At 61.2% G+C, this 21882-nt stretch overlaps 1 protein-coding gene across 1 annotated transcript; it reads left to right on the forward strand.

Annotated features, from left to right (window-relative positions):
• Positions 1–557: 557 nt before the first annotated feature.
• On the forward strand, positions 558–20913 carry Ttc34 (tetratricopeptide repeat domain 34). The gene is made up of 8 exons (XM_076862677.2): positions 558–1338; positions 6508–7342; positions 8759–8984; positions 10122–10326; positions 11347–11513; positions 17942–18212; positions 18861–19075; positions 20386–20913. The coding sequence occupies exons 1-8, from the start codon at positions 558–560 to the stop codon at positions 20911–20913; spliced, it is 3228 nt and encodes a 1075-aa protein (XP_076718792.2).
• Positions 20914–21882: the final 969 nt, after the last annotated feature.

A 21882-nucleotide genomic window follows, 5' to 3' on the forward strand; every position in this document is an offset into this window, starting at 1 on the left:
GAAGGCCCAGGCCCTAGTCCTTCAGCTCAGCAGTGGGGAGGGAAGGGGCTGGCCGGGGCCTGGAACCCTCAGAGCCAAGCCCATGGCGGGGCCAGCGTTGCTCCCATCCCCACCCCAGAGCCAGGCAGGCCCCACGGTGCCCAGCCAGGTCGCCCAGGTGTGAGCAGGGCGCCAGCCCTGGCGGGAGCTGCCAAGGCTGCACGGCCTTCCTGAGGCCCTGCTGGGAGGGGCAGGGGCACAGCTGGGCGTCCCCTCAGACCACCCAGCTCCCCCCAGTGGGCCTCAGGGGCAGGTGCTTTCAGAGAGACCCGAGCAGGGTCGGCCCCCTCGGTGCAGGAGGGACCCCTGGTGGACCCCAGCCCCGAGAACCACCTGCTGAGGGGGCGCTGCAGTGCACTGACCCTGAGGTCTCAGTGAGGCCAGGCAGGGGAGGCTGCCTGAGGCTGGTCTTGGGTGGCCAAAGGGCCAGTGGATGTCCACCACCTGGACGCTAATCCCAGCCCCCTCCAACAGGCACCCGTGAGGATGGACATGGGCCAGGGGGGCCCCCAGGTGTGATGTCAGCCCAGGAGCTCGTGGCCGGCCTCTGCCAGAAGGGGGACCAGCACCTGGCCCTGGGGGACACCCTCCTGGCCACGGCCTTCTACCTGGCTGCCTTCAGCTGCCACGCCCCCTCAGCCATGCAGAGGCTTCGAGGGGCGCTGGCCGAGGCTCGGGGAGCACCTGTGGTGGCCACCCTGGAGGCCTGGTGCTGTGGGGACAGCCGAATCCCCACCATCCTCTGGGACGGCATGGCAGTGGTCTCCCTGACGGGGGCTCTGGCCTCTGCCTTTCTCGGTGCCCTCTGCCCTGACCACCCGGCGGCTGTCCTGCACTCACTGGCCGGGTTGCTGGCTCATGGGCACCACAGGGAAGTGGCCCAGCGCTGCACTGCCCTGCTGGACGCTCACTCCCAGCAGGCCCTGGAGCTGCAGCTGACCCGAGCCCTGGCCTGGGTCCTGTCTGGGGAGCAGGCAGGCGCCGGCGTGGCCGACTATCTCCAGGCCTTCGCCTCGAGCGCAGACCGGACCGCGGCCTTCGTCCACACCCACCAGCGTCCCTACCTCCCCACGCTGCTCAGCACCCTCCGGGACCATGTCTCAGCCCAGCCGCAGGCCACAGTCAGCAACGGCCAGCAAGAGGCTGACTGCTGGGGCCTCCTGGCTGCCCTGGACCCCGAGGGCACCTGGAGCGAGGTCCTGTCACCAGAAGCACTGCTCCGCGGTGGCAGGTATGAGGACTGCGTGGCCGCCTGCAGCAGGGCCCTGCTGTCGGATCCTGCGAGGGACAGACCCCAAGGTAGGAAGTCCTGGTCCCCGGGAGGATGCTGCCCCCTGGGTTAAGTCAGTCTGGGGGGGGGGGGCGTTGTGCCGGGGCTGGGACTCCACAGGGACAAGACAGGCAGGGGCCAGCATGGCCGCCAGGAATGGGGAGCACACAGCCGGCAGCCAGGGCCGAGCCCGCACTCCGGAGGACTAGTTTTGCCCTCAGAGCCACCCAAGGGTGTCCAACGTAGAGTGAGAGGAGTTGCACATTTAGCTTCTTTGGAGGTCGTGTGGGGTGAGCCATAGGAGCTAAGCAGAGTGAAGAACCTGCCAGGACACGGGGAGGCTGGTCCAGGCAGGGAGGCTGGGAGGTGGGAGACTGGGAGGCTGGTCCAGGCAGAGAGGCTGGGAGGTCGGAGACTGGGAGGCTGGTCCAGGCAGAGAGGCTGGGAGGTAGCAGAATGGGAGGCAGTGGGACAATCATCCCCAGGCTTTCAGGCAAGAGACGATGGATCTCAGGTTAGGGAGAAAGGTTGCAGCAAAGTGGTGGGTCTGAGAATCACTGACTTAGAAACAAGACTATGGACAGATTTAATGGTGGAGAGAGAGGAGTGGAGCAGGAGAGCCAAGAATCATTTAAGAGTTGGTTGAAAACTGGACCAGGGAGAGGAGGGGAGGAGCAGGTAGGAAAAGGGGTGTCATAAGTTCTAGACATTCTCAGTATATTAGCCAGCTTTCTGTTACTATCACTAAACAGCTGAGATAATGCACCTACAAAGAGAAATGGTTCATTGTGGCTCATCGTTTGAGGTTTGTTTGTGACTGACTGGCCTTGCAAACAAGGACATTTTCAAGACAGAGAGTGCACAGTGCCAAGGCTACTGGTGACCTCCACAAGGAGCGTGGGGAAGAACCAGGTGGAAAGAACAGAAAAGTGAAAGAAAAGTTTTTTCTGGCAATAAGTTTTCTGAAATCCTCCACTGTAAGTTATCAGAAAATACTCAGTAAAGAGTCCTGGGCCTCTGGCAGAGTAGGGCCCTCAGCACCCAGAGCACAGCTCGCAATGGCTGATGAGTGAATGGGGGGCATCAGCCACCCCAGGATGGAGGGGGCTCCCACCTGGGCCATGGTACATGGACAGGCACAGGGTGGCTACAGCCTCTGGGAATGTGTGGGCAGGCTTCCAAGAGCAGGGCCATGTCTGCCAGGGGGCTCCCAGGAACCAGGGGCCAGTGGGCCCAAGACACCCAGGGCTAGGGAGTCAGCCTCTCCAACACAGAGAGGCTGGGAGTCAGCCTCTCCAACACAGAGAGGCTGGGAGGTCAGCCTCTCCAACACAGAGAGGCTGGGAGGTCAGCCTCTCCAGCACAGAGAGGCTGGGAGGTCAGCCTCTCCAGCACAGAGAGGCTGGGAGGTCAGCCTCTCCAGCACAGAGAGGCTGGGAGGTCAGCCTCTCCAGCACAGAGAGGCTGGGAGGTCAGCCTCTCCAGCACAGAGAGGCTGGGAGGTCAGCCTCTCCAGCACAGAGAGGCTGGGAGGTCAGCCTCTCCAGCACAGAGAGGCTGGGAGGTCAGCCTCTCCAACACAGAGAGGCTAGGGAGTCAGCCTCTCCAACACAGAGAGGCTGGGAGGTCAGCCTCTCCAACACAGAGAGGCTGGGAGTCAGCCTCTCCAACACAGAGAGGCTGGGAGGTCAGCCTCTCCAACACAGAGAGGCTGGGAGGTCAGCCTCTCCAACACAGACACGCCTCAGGGGCAGCGAGGGAGCTCTCTCAGCTGCTTCCAATTGGGCCTCATTTCTTAAAGGTTCTGCCACCTTCCAGAGTGCCACAGGGTGGGGACCCTTGGGCCTAAGAGGGGACAGAGGATCAGCACATAGGCATGTGAGAAAGGCCCACTTAGACCCTCCCACTCAGTCCTGACCACAGATGGATATAGTCATGTGAGTGACCCCAGGTAAGACCAAGAGAAGAACTGCCCACATCAGCAGCTCAGCTCAAATTTAAAAAGAACCATGTGCCAATAAAAATAGCTATCGTTTTAAGCCAAGTGCAGTAGCTAGGCCTATAATTCCAGAAACTCAGGAGCCTGAGGCAGGAGGATCACAAGTTCAAGGCCAACCTGGGCAACCTAGCAAGGCCCTGTCTTGAAATAAAAGAAAATTTTAAAGGATGGGGGATGTAGCTCAGTGGTAAAATGCTCCAGGTTCAATCCCCAGTACAACCAGGGGGAAATCTGCTTATTGTTTTGAGCTGCCAGGTTTGGGGGTCGCTAGGTAATAGTGCTTAAAACTGATAAAACTTCTCACTGAGTCAAAGCCTTTCCTTTGGACATCGTAATTGTCCAAGTTTATGAGGTTTTGGGTGTTTTGATACAAGTTCACAAGTGTTCTGATCCAATCAGGGTGACTAGCCTTGTCCTGTGCAAAAAAATGAATTCTAGGTGGAGCATATCAATAGCTAAATCTCAGTTTCTAAAAGAAAATGTCAGAGGATATAAACAAGAGCTCTGTGAACAGCTGGGTTTCTTTGGACACAAAAAGTGGAAATGGTAAAGAAAAATCGGATATATTTGATTAAATTAAAAACTGGAAACTTTTGTTTTGAAAATGGAAGGACAAGCCACAGAGAGGCTTGTGGCTTTCCAGGCAGACCATGGGCAAAGGTTCGGCACGCAGAGGATGTGGAGGAGGCCTCCCTGTCCATCAGAAAGACCCAACAAGAGCCGCACAGGCCTTCCCCGAAGAGAGAACACAGATGGCTGATAATACATGCAGAGCAGGCACCTCACAGTAATGAGACCAAAGCAACCGGGAACAGCGAGAAGCAAGCCTCCTGCCTCCAGATCGGGGGATTAATTAGTGAGTCTCACGAGTAATCAGGAAAATGAAAATTAAAACAACAACGGACAGATCATAAAAACTGTTAAGTCTACAGCAGAATCTGCTTCCAGTCACGTGGAGTAGCTTCCGTGCACACGTGCCTCACAGATGACCATGACAGAACATCAAAGGCAACCGTTGGAAGGTGCGGCCGGGAGCCGGCTGACCCTGGAGGACGAGGGTGAGCCGTGAGACGCACACACTGAGGCTTTCTGCTTCGGGGCTCCTCGGCCCATGCATCCCGGCATGACAGCAAGCTGCAGTTTGATTGGTCTGAGATGACAAGGGGCAGAGTTCAGAGCTGGGAAAGGGGACTGGAGGAAACTCCCGAGATGGAGCCACAGAAGCGGGCAAGATCCAAAATGTGTCCATTCGATCCACTTAAGTCCTCGGCTGACCATTGACGTACCATTCATGGGGAAGATGAGGTCGTCTGAAAAAGCAGCAGATGGAAGCGGAGATGTCAGGTCAGAGAGGAGGAGGTACAATCTGAAGTCTGGACCCAACCTGTTGCTAAAAACAAAATCCAACCCCTTCAGAAGAACATAACTAAATCCAGCATCTCTATAACAGTTAATGAAATAACTAGCGTACAATTTAAAAAATACTAGATGGGGCTGGGGATGTAGGTCAGTGGTAGTATGTGTCTAGTCCCAGCCACTAAGGAGGCTGAAGTAGGAGAATAGCCTGAGTCTGGCTCAAACAACAGGAGAGGAGAGGAGACGAAAAGAAAAGAGGAGAAGAGAGAAATAGAAATTCTAGAATTGAAAAATGCAATAACTGAAAAGAAAAATCATAGCATAATGGAATAGAAGGGTCAGCACAATCCAAGACAGATTATAAATTATCTGATAAAACAGAAGAAAAATGAGCAGAGCCTCAGGGACCTACAAGATGGTACACAGAAGGCTGCTGTGTATAACTGGAGCCTTGGAGGGGAGAGGCACATTACCACATGGGTGGGAAACAGCTACTGTCCTCAGCCCCCAGGGCTCCCTCCAGCCGCAGCGTCCTAGGGTCCATGAACTATTGCAGAGATCAGGGCTACATCAGTGACCAACAGGAAAGGCCCCATTTCCTTTGCTTTGGCACCAGAACTGGACAGGGTGACCCTGCTGTTGGTTAGCCAGTCTCGGGGTGCAAGACGCTTTTTTCTTGGTCATGCTAACCCTGAGTTAAATCTCAGCCCTGTGAGTATGGACGGTAATGATCCCCATCCGGACACAGGGATGGAGTGTGGGCCTTATCATCTGTTATGGGCTGGATCTGAATGTCCCCAAAAGCTCAGTGTGTCAAAGGCTTGGTCCCCAGTGCAGTGAGGTCCAGAGCTGGGCTTTGGGGTTGGATGGTGGGCTCCAGTCTCAACGGTGCGTCATCCCTTGAGAGCTGAACGGACTACTGGGAGGAGGTAGCAGTGGAAGGCAGGAGGGATGTGGCTGGGGGGTGTTGGTCACTGGGAGCGTGCCCTGGGGCTTTACCTGCCCCACCATGATGTGCCCCCTTGCCTCAGGCCACAGCAATGGGGTCCACCCATCATGGGACTGAAACCTCCAAAACTGGAGCTGAAATGAATCTGTCCTCCCCGAAGTTATTTTTCTCAAGTATTTTGGTCACAGTGATGGACAGTGACCCAGAGATGAGCCCCACCTAATAGTGCAGGGAAGGAACCTGAGACCTGGCCAGAGTCAGTCAGTGGTCCCAGTCTGCCTGCTCGGGGTCTCTGGGTGCCATTGCCTCTCTCCTGCACCTGGGGGAGATGGGCTTCATACAGGGAGTATCCAGTCCCAAGAGGCCCGAGAAGGCAGGACACCAAGACGTGTGTGCAACAGTGGCCACCGTGGCCAGAGCCTGAACTCCAGTGCTCACCTGCCAGGTGAGGACGCCGCCAGACCCTAAAGAGGACATTCAGTCCTAACTCCTCCACTCAGAGGTCAGGGGAGGCCAGGCACGGTGGCCACACGGCGAGTCCCAGGGTCTGGGGTGGCTGAGGCAGGAGGATCCTAAGTTCAAGGCTGGCCTCAGCAACTTGGCCAGATTCTGCTTCAAAACCTAAAGGGACTGGGGATGGAGTGCGGCAGAGCACCCAGGGCTCATTCTCAGTGTGACCCTCCTGCTGTGGCTTGGTTCCCAGCCTGCTGGTTGCTGTGGCACTTGGGCGCCTCCTGCCGGGCTGGTCTGGCAGTGCCACTCCCTGGGCTCCTGGGAGCCTGCAGGGAGACTCCCGAAGCAGAAAAGTACTTGGAGCGAGGGTCCAACGCTGCGCGGTAAGGGGCTGCTGCGGCGGGAGCTCCTCCAAACAGGGGCGCTTCTGTTTCTCTCCAGATGAGCGCCGGGCAGCCCTGCTGGTCACGCGCGCGGCCGCGGCCTTCTTCCTGGGTGGCCGAACCCACGACGTGCTGCAGGACCTGCACCAGGCCTTCCGCGAGAGCCCGTCCGCGGCGCGGAGGCAACTCCAGGCGGTGCTCTCAGCCACAGACCAAGAACGCATCCGAGTCCAGGCTCAGGAGACCGTGGACGTGGGCTTCGCCCACTTCCAGGAGGCTGTCCGGAGTCGCCGCCAGCTCCGCGAGGACGCAGGACGTGAGCTGCTGGTCCCGGTCACCCACGCGCTCCGCCTCCTGCTTCGCTTGGAGCCCGCTGGGCAGCGAACTGTGCTGGGCACCCGCCTGGCGGAGTGCCTGCTGCTGGCCGGGGACGTGGCAGGAGCTCGGGCGCTGTGCGAGCGCCTCCTGAGGCCCAGGCACCCCGGAGAGCTTGCTGGGGACAGTGCGCCCCTGAGGGCGCTGCGTGGCTTCTGCGCGCTGCACGTGGGCGACACGCGCGGCGCCAAGGAGGACTTCCAGGCGGTAGTGGAGCAGGGGGCGCCGCATCCCGGCGGCTGTGTTCGGGCGCTGTGCGGCCGGGGGCTGCTGCGGGCGCTGGCCGGCAGCGCCTTCCTGGGCGCGCTGGATTATGTCACTGCGTGCCGGCTGCAGCCCGAGGGGGCGCTGATGGCCGCCAAGGCCTACGTGCCCTGGAACCAGCGCGGACTGCTGCTGACCGTGCTGAGGGAGGAAGGCCGCAGGATGCTGCTGCGCGGGTGTGGCCCCGACCCTGCGGACGTGCCCTCCTGCAGGAGCAGAGCTGCTGAGATGGACCGCCCTGTGGCACAGGAAGGGTGAGAGCTGGCCCCGCCCCAGAGGGGGCTGCCGCTCCATTCGGGTCTCCTGGGAGGTAGAGGGTGTTTGTTCCTGTTTACAGGTGAGTAAAGGAGGCAGCACGTCTGGGTGGTTTCCCTGAGCATCCCAGACGGTTCAGCCCCAGATCTGAGCTTGGGGTCCTCAGTCTGTGAGCATCCTGCCTGTGGGCTTCCTGTCCCTGGGAAATCAGAGACTCAAACGTGGAAGGAAACAGTAAAACTCGACGTATCAGCCCGCTGCCGGCATTTCTGACTAGAGGTTTCTTTTTGTGCATATACAACACATCTGTGCGATGTCTGTAGTTTGTAGTCTACTTTCTTGCTCCAGTAGATTATGGAAGTCCTTTGTTGGTAAAAACGCCTCCAGGCAGCAGTGTGCGGTCCTGAGGCTGCTGGCCAGTACTCCTTCCTTCAGCCCCCGGTCCTTTGCTCTCGGTCATAAGGCATGGTGGGAAACATCCTGTGTCCACCACGACTCGTCCTTCAGTGGAGAGTGGAGCTCCTGGTGGAGAGCAGCTCCGGGGCAGGATCCTGGACCTCTCAGCTCCCTGCCCACCCGGCACAGCCCCCACCCCTGCCCGGGGGCTTCCTGCACAATCCTTGCTAACCGAGGGGGCACCAGCCTCTAGCTGCTCCAGTGTGCACTCTGGTGGGTCACTGGGAGGTGGGGGAAGGCAGCAAAGTGAACACCCTCCAGACAGGGGCCTCCAGACAGGGGCCTCCAGACAGGACCCTCCAGACAGGACCCTCCAGACAGGGGCCTCCAGACAGGGGCCTCCAGACAGGGGCCTCCAGACAGGACCCTCCAGACAGGACCCTCCAGACCGGGCCTCGGGCGCACCGCTGCAGCCACCCACATGCCGGCTCTACCTCCAGGCCTCATTTGACGTGTGCTTGCACTTGCTGGTGAGGAGGAAGGGTTACCAGCAGGTTGAAGGGACCTAGAACTTACCTCAGCTGAGCTTCTCCCCAGTGTCCACTCACGTCCCAGGCTCCAGCCTCTTCTGGAGTGGAAGTGCAGGACGTTCCCATGTGGACACCAGGAGCATCCCAAGTGCGTCCTGCCTGCCAACAGCTCGCCCTGGAGCCCAGCAAGGCCAAATTGTCAACCCACATTTTTGTAGAAAAGAAAATCCTGAGGTCTACTCAGGGTCAGTGCTACTACTGACCGTTACATGAACTCGGTTCCTCTTCCTGGAAAGTGCCTACCCGTGGGGTGATGGGAAGACCCGGCGGGAGGGTGAGGGCTGAGGGGCCATGCTGGAAACAGCAGCATGGACTTAGGTACAGTGTGGTGTGAGGGTCATTCCTCAGCGGTGAGCTGGCCCAACCTGCTGAGCGAATGGGCGGGGCATAGGGAAGGCGCTGGCCCACCCTGAGCCACTCTTTCCACAGGGATGCCCATGGCGTGTACCAGCTGGCCACGATGCTGATGGAGCTGGACGTGGAGGATGAGAACTCACAGCTCCTGGCAGCCGATGCCCTTTACCGCCTGGGCCGCCTGGACGATGCCCACAAATCCCTGCTGGTGGCCCTCTCCCGGAGGCCTCAGGCAACCCCCGTGCTGGCACGGCTGGCCCTGCTACAGCTGCGTAGGGGCTTCTCTTACGATGCCAACCAGGTGAGAAGGCTCAGGTGCACTACTGCAGGGCAGGTGGAAATGGGCGCAGCTCTGCGGAGGGCAGCAGGCCTCCTGCGGACCCCGCTCAGCACCTACTGCCTGGACTTTGGAGCAGGAAAACCTTGTTCAGCCCCAGCTCTGCTTCCTGCAGCAGGCTCTGACCTCTCTGACCTCAGTCTGTTCGTCTGTGCCCTGGTCCTGCAGGTTGTCTTGGTAATTAGCTGGAACAGGTACCCTAAGGCCTGGCAGGTTGACCTTGGCTGTGCCCATGAAGAAGGGACCTAGAACTTACCACAGCTGAGCTTCTCCCCAGTGTCCCACACAAGCTAAGCTTGGACATGGTCCTGTTGAGGTGGGGGTGCAGGGAAGGGTCCCAGGCCTTCAGCCCCTGCCTGCCTGCCTGCCTCCAAGACCCCTCAGCTCCTGGGATGGCAGAGCCTCTCCTGTCCCTGTTGTGGAGGCTCCTGCTTGGGCCAGAGGCAGCTGGAGATGTGGAGGAGGGCTTCAAACCCTGGAGTCCAGAGGAGGCCCCTGCCAGCCGCGTTCTGCTCCGGTGCTGGTTTGGAATCCTGACCCCTGCCCTGGGCAGAGAGTAGGAGGGAGGGACACCCTGGAACTTGCTATCCACCCTGCCCTGGGGCCAGTGTGTGCACCAGAGGCCAGAAGGGGGCAGTATTGGGTCTCCTCAGGCAGAGCCGCGGAGGGAGAGGTTGTGTCTGCCTGGGGTCTTGCACTGCCCAGAGCACAGACTGACCCTGCCTGGCCCGCCCTGGGATCCTTCTCCACACCTTTGGAATGGCTCCCTGAGCCTCTGATGGCTCTCCCCTCCATGGTCAGGGGAGGTCCAGGCTCAGGGACGTGAGGGCTCCACCCTGCCCTGGCCACACGGCAGACAGGGGGCTGCGAGTGCAGCTGGAGCCCTCTGGTTCCTCACACCCTGGCCCTGTGGTCCAGCTGGGGACCAGACCCTGCCTCGGGGAGCCCGGCCCCTACCAGATGGGGAGACAGGCAGAGAGGCCCCTGGGCTGGAGGAGACGGGGCCTGGCGGGCAGGGCGTGCTGGCCATGGGGCAGCGAGCACCGGGGCTGGGAGCCAGAGGCAGGAGGTGGTGGCAGCGACTCTCTCGGGCCCCAGCAGCTGGTGAAGAAGGTGGTCCACTCTGGGGACACGGCCTGCCTGCAGCCCACCCTGGACATCTTTCACCACGAGGACCGGCTGCTGCTGCAAAGCCACTGCCACGCACGGGCCCTGAGCATCCTGCGAGCGAAGCCGAGCGGGGTGGACAGGGAGGCCCACACCAGGGAGGCCATCGCCTACCTCTCTCTGGCCATCTTCGCTGCGGGTAGGAGGACCCTTCCTGCCCAGGGGTCCATCCTGTGCCAGCTACATGGGAGACACGGGGCTGAGGACAGCTTGCTTCCCAGGTCCATGGCCCTGGGAGCTCTGTGGGATGGACAGTGGGGCCGCTCACTGAGGCACTGGAGGTCCAGGAGAACACGCCACGGCCCAGGAAGGGTCCGGGCCAGCTGGGGCCTGAGCTGTGCCCTGCCTGGCTCCTGGGCTGCTGTCCATGCTGTCTCGGCCCCGGGATGAACAGACCCTTTCCCAGCTCCTCCTCTCCTTCCAGTGAGGGGACCCGAGATGCTGTCTCCCCTAAGACCTCCCAGAAATAGTGCCTAGGCTTCAGGTGCCCACACAGTCTCCAAGCAGGCCAAGCTGCCCACCGGGGGCTGGGCACAGGGATGCTGCCCTGCATTGGCCCCAGGTATGGGCCCGGCCCTGTGCGTCTTAGAGTGGGGCACGAGGCTCATAGGAGGGAGGATCTCTCTCGGGCTCAGGCAGGCTCCGGGTGCAGGGCGCTGGTACAGACCCACGGTCAGACTGCGGGGCTTCCGCCTGCCCTCGAGCAGGTGCCAGCAAGCCTGCGTGAGGCTCCTGCGACGGCGGGGAAGGGACAGGCTGAGAGCAGCCTCAGGCCCAAATCGCTCTCCCCTGCGTCTGGCGCTGGACAGACACCCAGGAGTGGGTGGTGGTGGTGTCCTCTCTGGGGAGGGCCTCCTCCTCCTGGCAGGTGCAGGCTCCTCCTCGCTGCCGCCAAGCCTCACACCCTCCCCAGCTGCCCCGGGAATCCCTGTCCCCCTCGCCTGGCCTCACTTCAGAGGCAAGGTCCCTCGGTGTCCACCAGTCCTCCCAGATGCCGCCCTCCTGGAGGGCTTCCTCCCCCTGCTGCCCGTGACCTGCCCGGCCCTGCTGCCCAGTGGAGTGTGAGCTCCCCACAGTGGACCCCCCAGTCTGGGCACCAGGAGGGACTCTGGACAAGTGGCCAGCCACAGCCATGTCCTAACCATGCCCACTTCTACAGGGACGGAGGCCAGTGAGTCCCTACTCGTCCGAGCCCGCTGTTATGGGCTCCTCGGCCAGAAGAAGACCGCTGTGTTTGACTTCAACTCCGCGCTGCGGGCCAAGCCGGGGAATGTGCAGGCTCTGTGTGGACGGGCCCTCGTGTACCTGGCCCTGGACCAGCTGCAGGTGCCAGGCCACTCTCCCCTCTGGGGCTGGGCAGGTGGGGCAGGGAGGCCAGGGCAGTGCCTTCCTCCTGCACCCAAGGAGTGCGAGCAGGGCCAGGTGTCATGAGCCGTGAGGTGCCATCAGAACCCCCTCCTCCTCACCTGCACTGCAGGCCGCAGCAGCCGCACCCCACAGGTCCCCTCCAGGGAGCCCCGCTCTTCCACGACTCCTGCACGGACACGTGTGCAAGCCCTAAAGGTTGATGAGCCTCCCCAGCTTAGAATAGTTCCATAACAGCTGCAGGTGTCCCTCCACAGGGGCGTAGGCCACGAGGGGTCCCCTCCACTGCACGGTCTGCTGCACAGAGCCCCGTGTTAAAAAGGATTTACAGGACGGGTGCAGAAGGAGTAAGTCCTGTCTGCCGTGGGTGCAGCCAGCAGAGCCCTTGGAACTTTGATGTGAGAGAAATGATATACTTAAGACCTTCTGCAGAAACTGCTCCAATTCAGAATAAAATGTTGGGAGCCAGGCAGACAGGAGGAGAGGTCTGGGCCACACCAGCAGCCCGTGTGCTGGAAGACAGTTTCTGCTTGTTGCTTTGTGGACACTCCTGTTTGCACACTCCCTGTGTGTGCGGAAGGGCACCCTCTGGGGTCTGCTCCTGGGCAGGGGTGTTGGGTCCAGGGTCGGATAGGCAGCCTCAGGCCGATCGCTCTGCCTGTCGCGCCCAGTTTGCCCTCTGTAGAAGTGGGGAGCTAAGGAATCACCAGGGGCTCAGGAGAGACTTGGGGATGGATGGAGGTGAAATCACAGCGCACCAGAAGCACGGGACAACGCAGGCAGGACCAAGGGACGTTCACGGCCACGGCCGGGCACATTACAAGACAAAGATCCCAAGTCACCAATCCAACGATTTAGGGAACTACTGAACCCAAAGCAGGCAGAAAGAAAGACAGGAGGAAGGTTAGAGATAAAGACAAGACTAGAAAAACAACAGAGAAAACTGATGAAACCCAAAGTCGATCCCTCGGAAAAGACAAAGCGGACAAACCATTAGCTGGATGGACTTAAAAAGAGAAGAGACTGTAGTCCCAGCGACTCAGGAGGGTGGCAAGTTCAGGGCCAGGCTCAGCAGCTTAGCAAGGGCCTGTCTCAAATAAAAATAAAAAATTTTAAAGGGCTGGGGATTCAGCTCAGTGGTTAAGAGCCTTGGGTTCAATCCCTGGTACGAGAGAGAGAGAGAGAGAGAGAGAGAGAGAGAACTCGGATCTCTAAGCCCAGCACTGAGGTGGGTCATGAGCACCAGTCCTACAGGAGAGAGGGACACAGGAGGGAGCCGGGAGGAGCTGCTCGGCAGGACAGCCGACAAGCAGGTGGACAGAGCAAGAGGGTTGGGAAGAAACGGAAAAGCCTGGGGACGCTCAGGCCACTGACGAGGCTGTGCTAGTCGCCGGAAGAGTGTGCAAGGCCCCCGGGGAGTCTCTAAACAGAGACTCAACACCAACTCTTCTCAACTTTTCAAAAAAAACAAAGAGAGGGAGAAGTCCCTAAGTCACCCAGAGGCCAGCGACACCCGACCCCAAGACCAGGCCGACAGGACAGGAAAACCCGAGGAGTGCCCCGATGGACACCAGCGTCAACGTCCTCAGTAGAACAGCAGAAAGGCAGCCGTGTGCCAGGAGGTGGGATGTGTCCTCGGCATGTGAGGAGGTCCACCATGCCGTCCCCGGCCAGGGTCCCCGCATTGCAGAGCACAGGACGCAGGTGGTGACCCACGGAGCAGGAGCAGCACGGGGCGGAATCCAGCCGCCTTTGTTGAAAACTGCCAGCAGAGCAGGGGTGGAGGGAAGGACCTCCGCGTGACGAGAGCCGTCTCACCAGACGGCCAGACGGAAGGCTTTCCTCAAGGGGAGCAGCAAGGCCCCTCCACCCCGCCCAGCTCTGACACTCAGGCCAGCTGCCGAGAGGGAGGAGTCCCCAGAATCCACCAGCAGTCACAGGCTTCAGGAAAACGGCAGGCCACCAGGTGGACCCACGGACCCCAGAGTGATTCACACTCACGACGCACAACCCGAGAGGACATTCAGAAAGCGTCTCAATGACAAGAGCGTCCGATGACGAAATACCTAGGTCAACCCCTCAGGAAGTCAAGGAAGCATAGGGTGGCAACTAGGAGACATGGCCGAAAGAAAGTGCAGATCAGAGTGTTTCACGCTGTCACCATGTCTGTGTCACCCTGTAGGCAGGAGTGCTCAATGCAGACTCCGTGCAGTCTTACCAAAATCCCCATGAGGGACTTGGGCGGGGCTCCCTGGCGGAGCGCTTGCCTAGCTCCGTGAGGCACTGGGTTCAATTCTCTGCACCACAAAAAAAAATACATAAAGATATTATGTTGCCAGGTGCGGTGACCACACCTATTATCCTAGCAGCTCAGGAGGCTGAGACAGGAGGATCACAAGTCCAAAGCCAGCCTCGGCAAAAGCAAGGCACTAAGCAACTCAGTGAGACCCTGTCTCTAAATAATACAGTACAAAATAGGGCTGGGGACATGGCTCAGTTGTTTACTGCCCCTGAGTTCAATCCCCGGGGCTAAAAAAAAAAAAAAGATCGTGTCCATCTACAACTAAAAATGTATATTTTTAAAAAATGGTTTTTTATGGAAATAGAAAAACTCCCCCCAGAATTCATATGGAGCCTCAAGGGACTCCAAATAGGCAAAACAGTCTAGAAAAAGAACAAAGCTAGGCCCTGAGACCCTGCTCTCCCAGTCACAGTGAGCATCGCAGTGTGCTGCTGGCAAGAGGCCCCTGTGTCTGCAGGGCCAATGGAACGAGAGCCCAGAAACAACCCTCACCCGTGTGGGCAGGTGACTTTTGGCAAGCCAAGACCAGCGGGGGAAGAAAACTATTCTCAATACGTGATGCTGGGGAAGCTGCATCCACATAAAATGCATCTGGACCCTCATCTCACACCATATGCAAAAAGTAACTCAAAATGGATACAAAGTCCAAATGTAGTCATGCCTATCATCCCAGCAATTCAGGAGGCCGAGACAGGAGGACGGCAAGTTTGAGGCCAGCCTCAGCAATTTAGCAAGACCCTGTCTCAAAAAATTAAGTAAATAAAAAGGGCTGAGGCTGCAGCTCAGTGATAAAGTGCCCCTGGGTTCAATCCCAGGATGGAAAACAACAAAAACAACAACAAACCATAAGACCTCAAACTTCAGACCTGTTAGAAGGGCACACGGGAAAAGCTTCACAGCTTTAGATTTGGCCAGTTTCTTAGATTGACACCAAACCAGGAAACAAAAGAAAAAGTAGACCAATGAGACTTCAGGAATCCTGAGCACCGTTGTGCATCCAGGGACCGAGCCTACGAGCAGGTCACCAGGCAACCCCCGGCCAGGCCTGCCACCAACGCACCAAGCAGCCCAGCTCACAGGGGCCAAGGGCTTGAACGGAACTGCCCAGAGGGCCGAGAAGCCCAGGAAAAGACGTCCAGCGTCACCGTCCTCAGGGAAACGCTCACTAAGCTAAGGGATGCCACCATGCACCCGTCAGGAGGGTAACAGTCACGTTTCTGAAGTGACAGGTGTGGTTGGGGAAACCAGTGCTGTGGAACTGTTGGCAGGAGTGCTCAATGGCTGGGCCACCAGGAAGAAGACCATTGGTGCTGACGCTGGAGCATCACGCCTCACGGAGAGCCCTGGTGGCCACTGATGGAGGAACAGAAAAGCAGAACAGTCCACCACTTGGGGGGCATATTATTCAGCCCCCAAAAAGGAAGAGGATTCTGACACACACTGCAGTAGATGGGGCTTGAGGACGGGGCACTCGGTGCAGGAAGCCAGCCAGAGACGAGGCCCTGAGGGAGGCGCGCCTGGGAGTCCCTGCAGTAGGCATAGTCATGGGGGCAGAAGCAAGAGGAAGGACTGAGCAGGGGCCGGGCCAGGAGTCCTCCTCAGTCTGCAGGGATGCTGCGTGAGGCCTGCACTGCACATGCCCAGAGCACGGCAGAAGCAGAGGTCACCTGCGCTGGGCCCACAGCTGAGCCGTGGCCAGGGCCGGGCAGGGCTGGGGATGCTGGAGTCAGCCTGCTCTGCCCAAGAGCAAAGCCACACCTGGCCAGACCAGAATGGCCCCTCCCCGGGTGACGGAAATGTCCACCAGAGCAGAACCAGCACTGCCCAGCCCCAAAGCACAGGTCAAGAGCACGGGCCGCAGAGACCCAGGAAAGAGTGACACCGCCAGGAAAGCGCTGCTCAGCAGAAACAGGCCCTGGGCGGCTCCGGGCTTGGAAGGCACGACAGGCGCCCAGAGCAGGGCCGCGAGCACGGGAAGCGGGGAGCCGGAGCCCAAGGCCCCAGCCTGGCTTAAGGGCCAGTGGGAGGCCTCCAAAGAAGGCCCTGTGGGAGGGCGCCTGAGGCCCAGCGGGGGGCCGTGTCTAGAAGGAGTGCTCCAGGGGCCCTGAGGCTACGGCCAAGCCGGCTCCACCTGGACTCCCAGAGGAGCCGAGAGAGGGACAGACACATGCTCCCAAGGGGCAGGGACAGGGACCTCCAGACAGAGCCCGCGAGGTCCTTTCCGAAGGCAAAGGAAGAGGCAGCAGCTCAGGAGCGGCCACAGGGAAAGGAGCCCAGTTGGTGGCGTCCAGCCTCCGAGGAGGCGAATCCCGCGGGAGCCAGAGCCCTCGGAACCACCCCTGAGGCGCGCAGCTCGCCCACTGCAGGAGGAGGTGCCCGCGGGCCGGTCCTCGTTGGTACCCTCGAGGCCTTCGACGAGCAGATGAATGGGATCCTCTGTGATGGCTCAGGAAATGGCGCCAAAGTGCTCCAAGCCCGCAGCAGGGAAGGGCCTTGGTCTGGCGCTGCCGCGGGGGAGAGCCTGGTCTGCACCACAGCATAGGACCTCCTCCCAGATAGCGCACTGCTGAGTGCCACCTGCTGGGGTACTGGGCCAGGAGCTGGGGCGGCTGCTGGCAGAGAATCCGCTGTGTCCCCACACCCAGGCTCTGGCAGGTCTTGCGCACCCATCCGTGGGGTGGGTGGGCCATCCTGACGGGTGACAGCCCCGCAGGGAAGAGGTACTGTTGCAGCCACTGCCAGGATTGCGGGGCTCCAACCCGGTACCCACCAGGCTGTGGGGTACCCCACCACCTACGGGCCGAGGGGCATGACAGGCCCACCTCCTGGTATGAGGCCTTCCGTGGGCCCCCAGTGGGGAGTCTCCCTGGACAAGGGACCCCGAGGGCATGCCCCCTCCAGGAACGCCGCCCAGGTACAGGGACCGCCTCCCGGGAACGTGCCCACCAAGGCCCTGGACTCATGGTGACCTCCTCCGCTCCCTGCCTGACTCCTGAAAGGCTGAACGTAGCCCTTCCATTCCCTTGTGGCCTGAGACACGTTTGTGACCAACTCTCCAGAGTATCATAAGGAAAAGAAAAAGAAACAGCACTCGGGGTGCAGAAGGGGACCCCATCCCTGAAGCCTGTCCCAGGAGCGCCAGAAGCTGCCACCAAGAGCTCCTACACACGTGGACACGCCGTGCGGAGGTCAGCAGCGTGGCAAGGGAGGGGACTCGCCTTCGTGGCCCGCTGCCTGCGGAGCACTTGAGGATGTGGGATCCGAAGAGCGAATGCCAACCACAGGACAAGGGCACAGCCCCAAGGTCAACAGAGGGACAAAAATGGAAGACTGAACATACTCAGGTAACCCCACAGACCAGGAGGCGGACACAGAGGCCCCAGGACAGGGCAACTAGGGAAAGCCCCGAGGAAGATGGCCAGGACAGGAGCAGGTGGCTTACCATCTACTCATCAAGGCCCTCCCACAAGGCCTGGCCTCCGCCTGGCCTCCTGTCCTTCCGGCCCTGGGCAGGGAGGCCAACATCTGAACAGCAGCCCAACCCTCCGCTTTCCTACCTGTGTCTGGCTGCCCCCCGGGCACCAGCCAAGCCCACCTCTGTCCCACGGCCCTCGGGGGAGCCTTCCTGGGCCCCACACCAAGCCTCCCTTCCCAGAACCCCGGGGCACTTGCCAGACTGGGCTTCCGCCCCTGGGGTGCCACGGCCCAGGCTCCCAGGAGCAGTATGCCCGAAACCCGCCAACTCCGGAATCACCCGCTGGGAGGGAGCTACCCAGAGAGGGTGCCACCGACCTCGGCAGGTCAGGGGGCTGAACTTGGAGGACTGATGGGCAGGTGCAGGGTCTGGCCTCAAAAGGGGGTCTCAGGGCTGGTGACTGTGGGGGATGAAAGCCAGTGAGCTGGGTCCCTCAGATGCCCAACCAGAACTGGGCTGGCGCAGGAGGCTGCAGCCACGGACAGCAGGGAAGGACAGTGAGCTGGACGGGCAGACCCTGTAGGACCCTGGGAGAGGACCCGAGGCCCAAGAACAGGGATGTCCCTCCCGGCTGGGATGACTCCTGAGCCAGGCTGCCCTCTCCCCTTGCAGGACGCCGTCGACGACGTTTTCTCTGCCCTGCGACTCGACCCGGGGACCGTGGTCCCCGAGATCCGCTCTCTGAGGCCAGAAGCTCGGGTGCCACTTACCCAGGGCCTCCACTCCTGCTGCCGGGCCCTCCTGAGCCAGGCTCTGGACATGGGGGCCTCCCTTGGGGACGAGGACACCCAGGGCCTCCTGGCAGTGGGACAGGCGCTGACCAGAATCGATGCCACTCAGCCCAGCTGGCACCTCCTCCTGGTGGACACTCTCCTGGTGCTGGGTACGTGTCGGCCAGGAGCAGGGGACACAGACGACTGTCCCACACCCCTGACCTGCTCTGCTCCTCTCTGGAACAGAAGAGCCACGGACGGCGCTGGCTCCTGAGGCCCCTTCACCCCACTCCAGGCCTCAGCGCCCTCTGGGCCCGTCTGTGGGCCTCTCACAAGGAGCCCTCCTGCCCCACACACTCATGCTGCATGAAGCAGGGATCCACTGTGGTCCACCATGTGTGCCGACTCCACCTCACCCTGATGCTCCCCCACCTGAAGGGTGCTCTTGGCGCCCGCCTTGGCCCTCCAAGGGCTTCAGGGGCTTCTCCCCACCTCCTGCTGCTCACACCCACGCTGCTCTGCTCCCCTGGCCCAGCCTTGCCCGAGGGCCTCAGGAGCCAAGGCCGACCTGTGGTGACCTCCAGGACGGCAGTCAGAGCCCTGCTGCCCCACCAGGGGTCACGCAGGGGGGCAAGGGCGGGTCTGCAGGCGGGTCCACGCAGCCTGGATGTGCTCCCCGTGTGCAGCTCCCAGCTCTGTCCTCGGGGCCGAGTCTGCCCCTCAGCTGCCCCTGCCGCATGGAGCAGGGAAGGCACGTCTCAGCCTGTGCGCTCCTCGTCCCCAGCCACAGCCCCCAACTGTCCTTCCTGGATCCACAGGCAGCTATGAGGAGGCCAGTGCTCCCCTGCAGGAAGCCCTGTGCCCCACGCGCCCACCAGAGGCGGCCAGGGCCCGGAGGGGCCTGCTCCAGCTCAAGAAGGGAGATGTCCCAGCTGCCGTCCAGGACCTGCAGTGTCTGGCCGAGGTGGACGCCCAGGACCTGCGTTTCCTGCTGCAGCTCCTGGAGGCCTCGGAGCGGCACAGCGTGGCCCAGGTGTGCACAGATCCCCCCGCAGCCACACTGGCCCCTCCACACAGCACAGCTGAGACCCTGGGCCACCACAGGGCACTGTCCCTCCCCACTGCTGGGTTGGTTCCAGCTGGATGGGGTGAGGTGTGAGTAGGAAGTGCCAGGTCTTGCCCCGAAGACGGGCCTCTGCCCACCTTGGCACAATTGCCCACCTTGGCACCACCTTGCCCACACACAACCCCATAGCCTCTGGGCTTCTCTGCCTGAGGTGCAAAAGTACAGGTGACAGGTGGGAAGGGGAGGACCCTCCCAGAGTCGGGCTGAGTCAGCAAGGGGCTTCCTCCAGGCCAGAAGCCCACCCCAGAGGCCAGCCAGGTCAGGGTCAGGAGGGCACCACAAGACCACCGGCTTTGAGCTTTGGAGTCAGAGACCAAGGTCACACCCCAGCACCTGAGTGTGCTTCCCAGAGCTTCCCGAAAGGCTGGCCTGCAGTGCACCTTACTCCCCAGGTCCAGGGGAGCCGCGGAAGGCCACTGGGCCAGCAGGTTTACTGGGAAGTGTCCTGTGATTTCTGTCCCCAGCTGACTGAAGAAGCAGGGTCAGTGGAGAGGAGGAGGCATTGGGCAGCTTTCCCAGTGTGGTCTTCAGCTCAGAAAGGAAACTGCCTGGGGGCGACAGGCCTAGCCAGCAATGACCGCCAGTCTAGCAGTCCAGAAGGAGGGTTAAGGTGGACATGCTCACTAGCTGGCCTCTGGCCCACCCCGGTGCCCCCAGGGCACACAGCAAACCCAGTGCATGGACATCCAGGGGCCTGCACCATGCTAGAGCGAGCCGCAGGGAGAGCCGAGGGAGGACAGGTTGGCAGCATGTTTCGTCCCCAACCTTGACTTTGGAGCAGGGACTGCAGCAAGGGGAGCCAGTTTGTGCACAGCTGGCCCTCCCCTCCTGACCTTGGGAGGAGCTGCACCCAGGGCCTGGGCTGGGCAGAGGGCAGCTCGGCTCCTGTCCTAAGGGTCCTGGCAGCCCCCAGCAGGTGGTGGGGCCAAGCAGCAGCCCCTGGAGGGCCCGCAGAGGTGGTTCTGAAGATCAGCAGAGGCCTGCCAGGAGGTGGGGCTATAAGGCTCCCGAGGGAGGACAGGAGATGCCAGTGTCCCAGCAAGAGTGGCAGCTGAGGAGGACACTGGCAGACACTGGCAGCCTGAGCTGGGCCGTGCCGATTCCAGGACAGGGAGTCGCAGGGAGGGCCCTTGACCCAGGCGCTGGCCCTCTCCCAAGGCCAGCAGCCTCGGCTGGGCTGACCCTGTACTCCCTCCGTCCCTGTGTGTCCTCTGCAGGCAGCAGCCCAGGAAGCCAGCACCCTCCTGGACACAGGGCACCCCAGGCGGGCGCTGGGCTACTGCTCGTTGGCTGTCCTGGCTGGTGGTGGCAGTACCCACCACCTGCGTCTACGGGCTGCCTGCCTGGCTGAGCTGCGGGAAGTTGACCGGGCACTCCAGGACCTGGACCACGTGATCCGGGAGGGAGCCGGGGACGGGGACCTGGCAAGGCGAGCCCAGGACTTCAGCTCCCGGGGCCGCCTGCTGCTGAGCCTGGGCGACGAGGAGGGAGCCACAGGGGCCTTCGCCCAGGCCCTGGAGCTGTCACCAGCCCTGGCCCAGAGCCGCCTATGGGCGCAGCCGGGCCAGGTCCCCACGGCCAGCATGTTCCTGCGTCTGGGCCAGTGCTGCCTGGAGGAGCAGCGCTACGGGGAGGCCCTGACAGTCGCCCAGAGTGGCCTCTTGGTGAACCCCCACCACAGCGGCCTGAGGAGGCTGAAGGCTCGAACCCAGAGGGAAACAGCCTCCAGCTGCCGGCTGCTCTGACCAGCACTGCCCTCTCCCAGGCCCCCTCCCTGGGCACCTGCCTTTCTCACCCGGGAGCACCCCAGCTGCCTGAACCAGTGCCCTCCATCCTGGAGGGCCCCGGGTCAGCAGGCCAACACCACCCCATCCTGGAGGGCCCCGGGTCAGCAGGTCAAAGCCACCTTCCTGGAGGTGCCTCAGGGCCATTCTGGCGCCAGTGTTAGGATCAGCAGAGCCATGGGGGAGGTGGAAAGCGCTGGTGGCTCCAGTAGCAGCGACTCACTGTGAAGGGCTGTTGGGTGGCTGGGGTCCTTGGCCTCGTGACTGGGGGAAATAAACACTGGGGATCAAGGAAGGAGTGATGGCCAAATTGAGAGACGGAGCCTGCCACCCAAACACAGCAGCCATGGCCCCCTCTCCAGCTCAGGTGGCCGGGCCCCTCTCAGGTAGGCTGGACCACACCTTGTGTCTGGCGCCGGACACACCTTCTCTCCTGCACCTATGACACACCCACAAGCCCCTTCTCACAGGACATGGACTGAGACCCTGGCTGTGGATGCTGGGCTGTGCCAGGGTACAGGACCTGCCCGTCTAAGAACCCGGAGACGGGGAGGGCGGGGCCAAGTGGCCCCCACAGCAGTGGAAAGGCCTATTCTCTAGACATGGGCTGGTCCCAGGACTAAAGTGGGGAGGGGCGCACCTCTGCGGAGGGTCCCTGCTTTGCCCTGACCTCCTCTAAGAGAGAGGGTGGTACCCACCCTGCAGGGCTGTGCGGCTGGGGCAGCGTGCTCTGGCAGGACCTGCTGGCATCCGGGGTCAAGTGGAGGCTCCCCGCTGGGGCTGATCTGCAGCCCCTTGGCTTGGCCAGCTTCTCCTGGCTACCAGGTGCCCAGATAGGACCGGGGCCTCTTGAGCACCCCCAGGCTGGGGAAAACCAGGGCACCCCCAGAGATGATCCGGCCTTTGAGCCCCAGGTCTCCAGGTGACCTC

This window comes from Callospermophilus lateralis, chromosome 7 (assembly GCF_048772815.1).
Source record: "Callospermophilus lateralis isolate mCalLat2 chromosome 7, mCalLat2.hap1, whole genome shotgun sequence".
NCBI lineage: Eukaryota > Metazoa > Chordata > Mammalia > Rodentia > Sciuridae > Callospermophilus > Callospermophilus lateralis.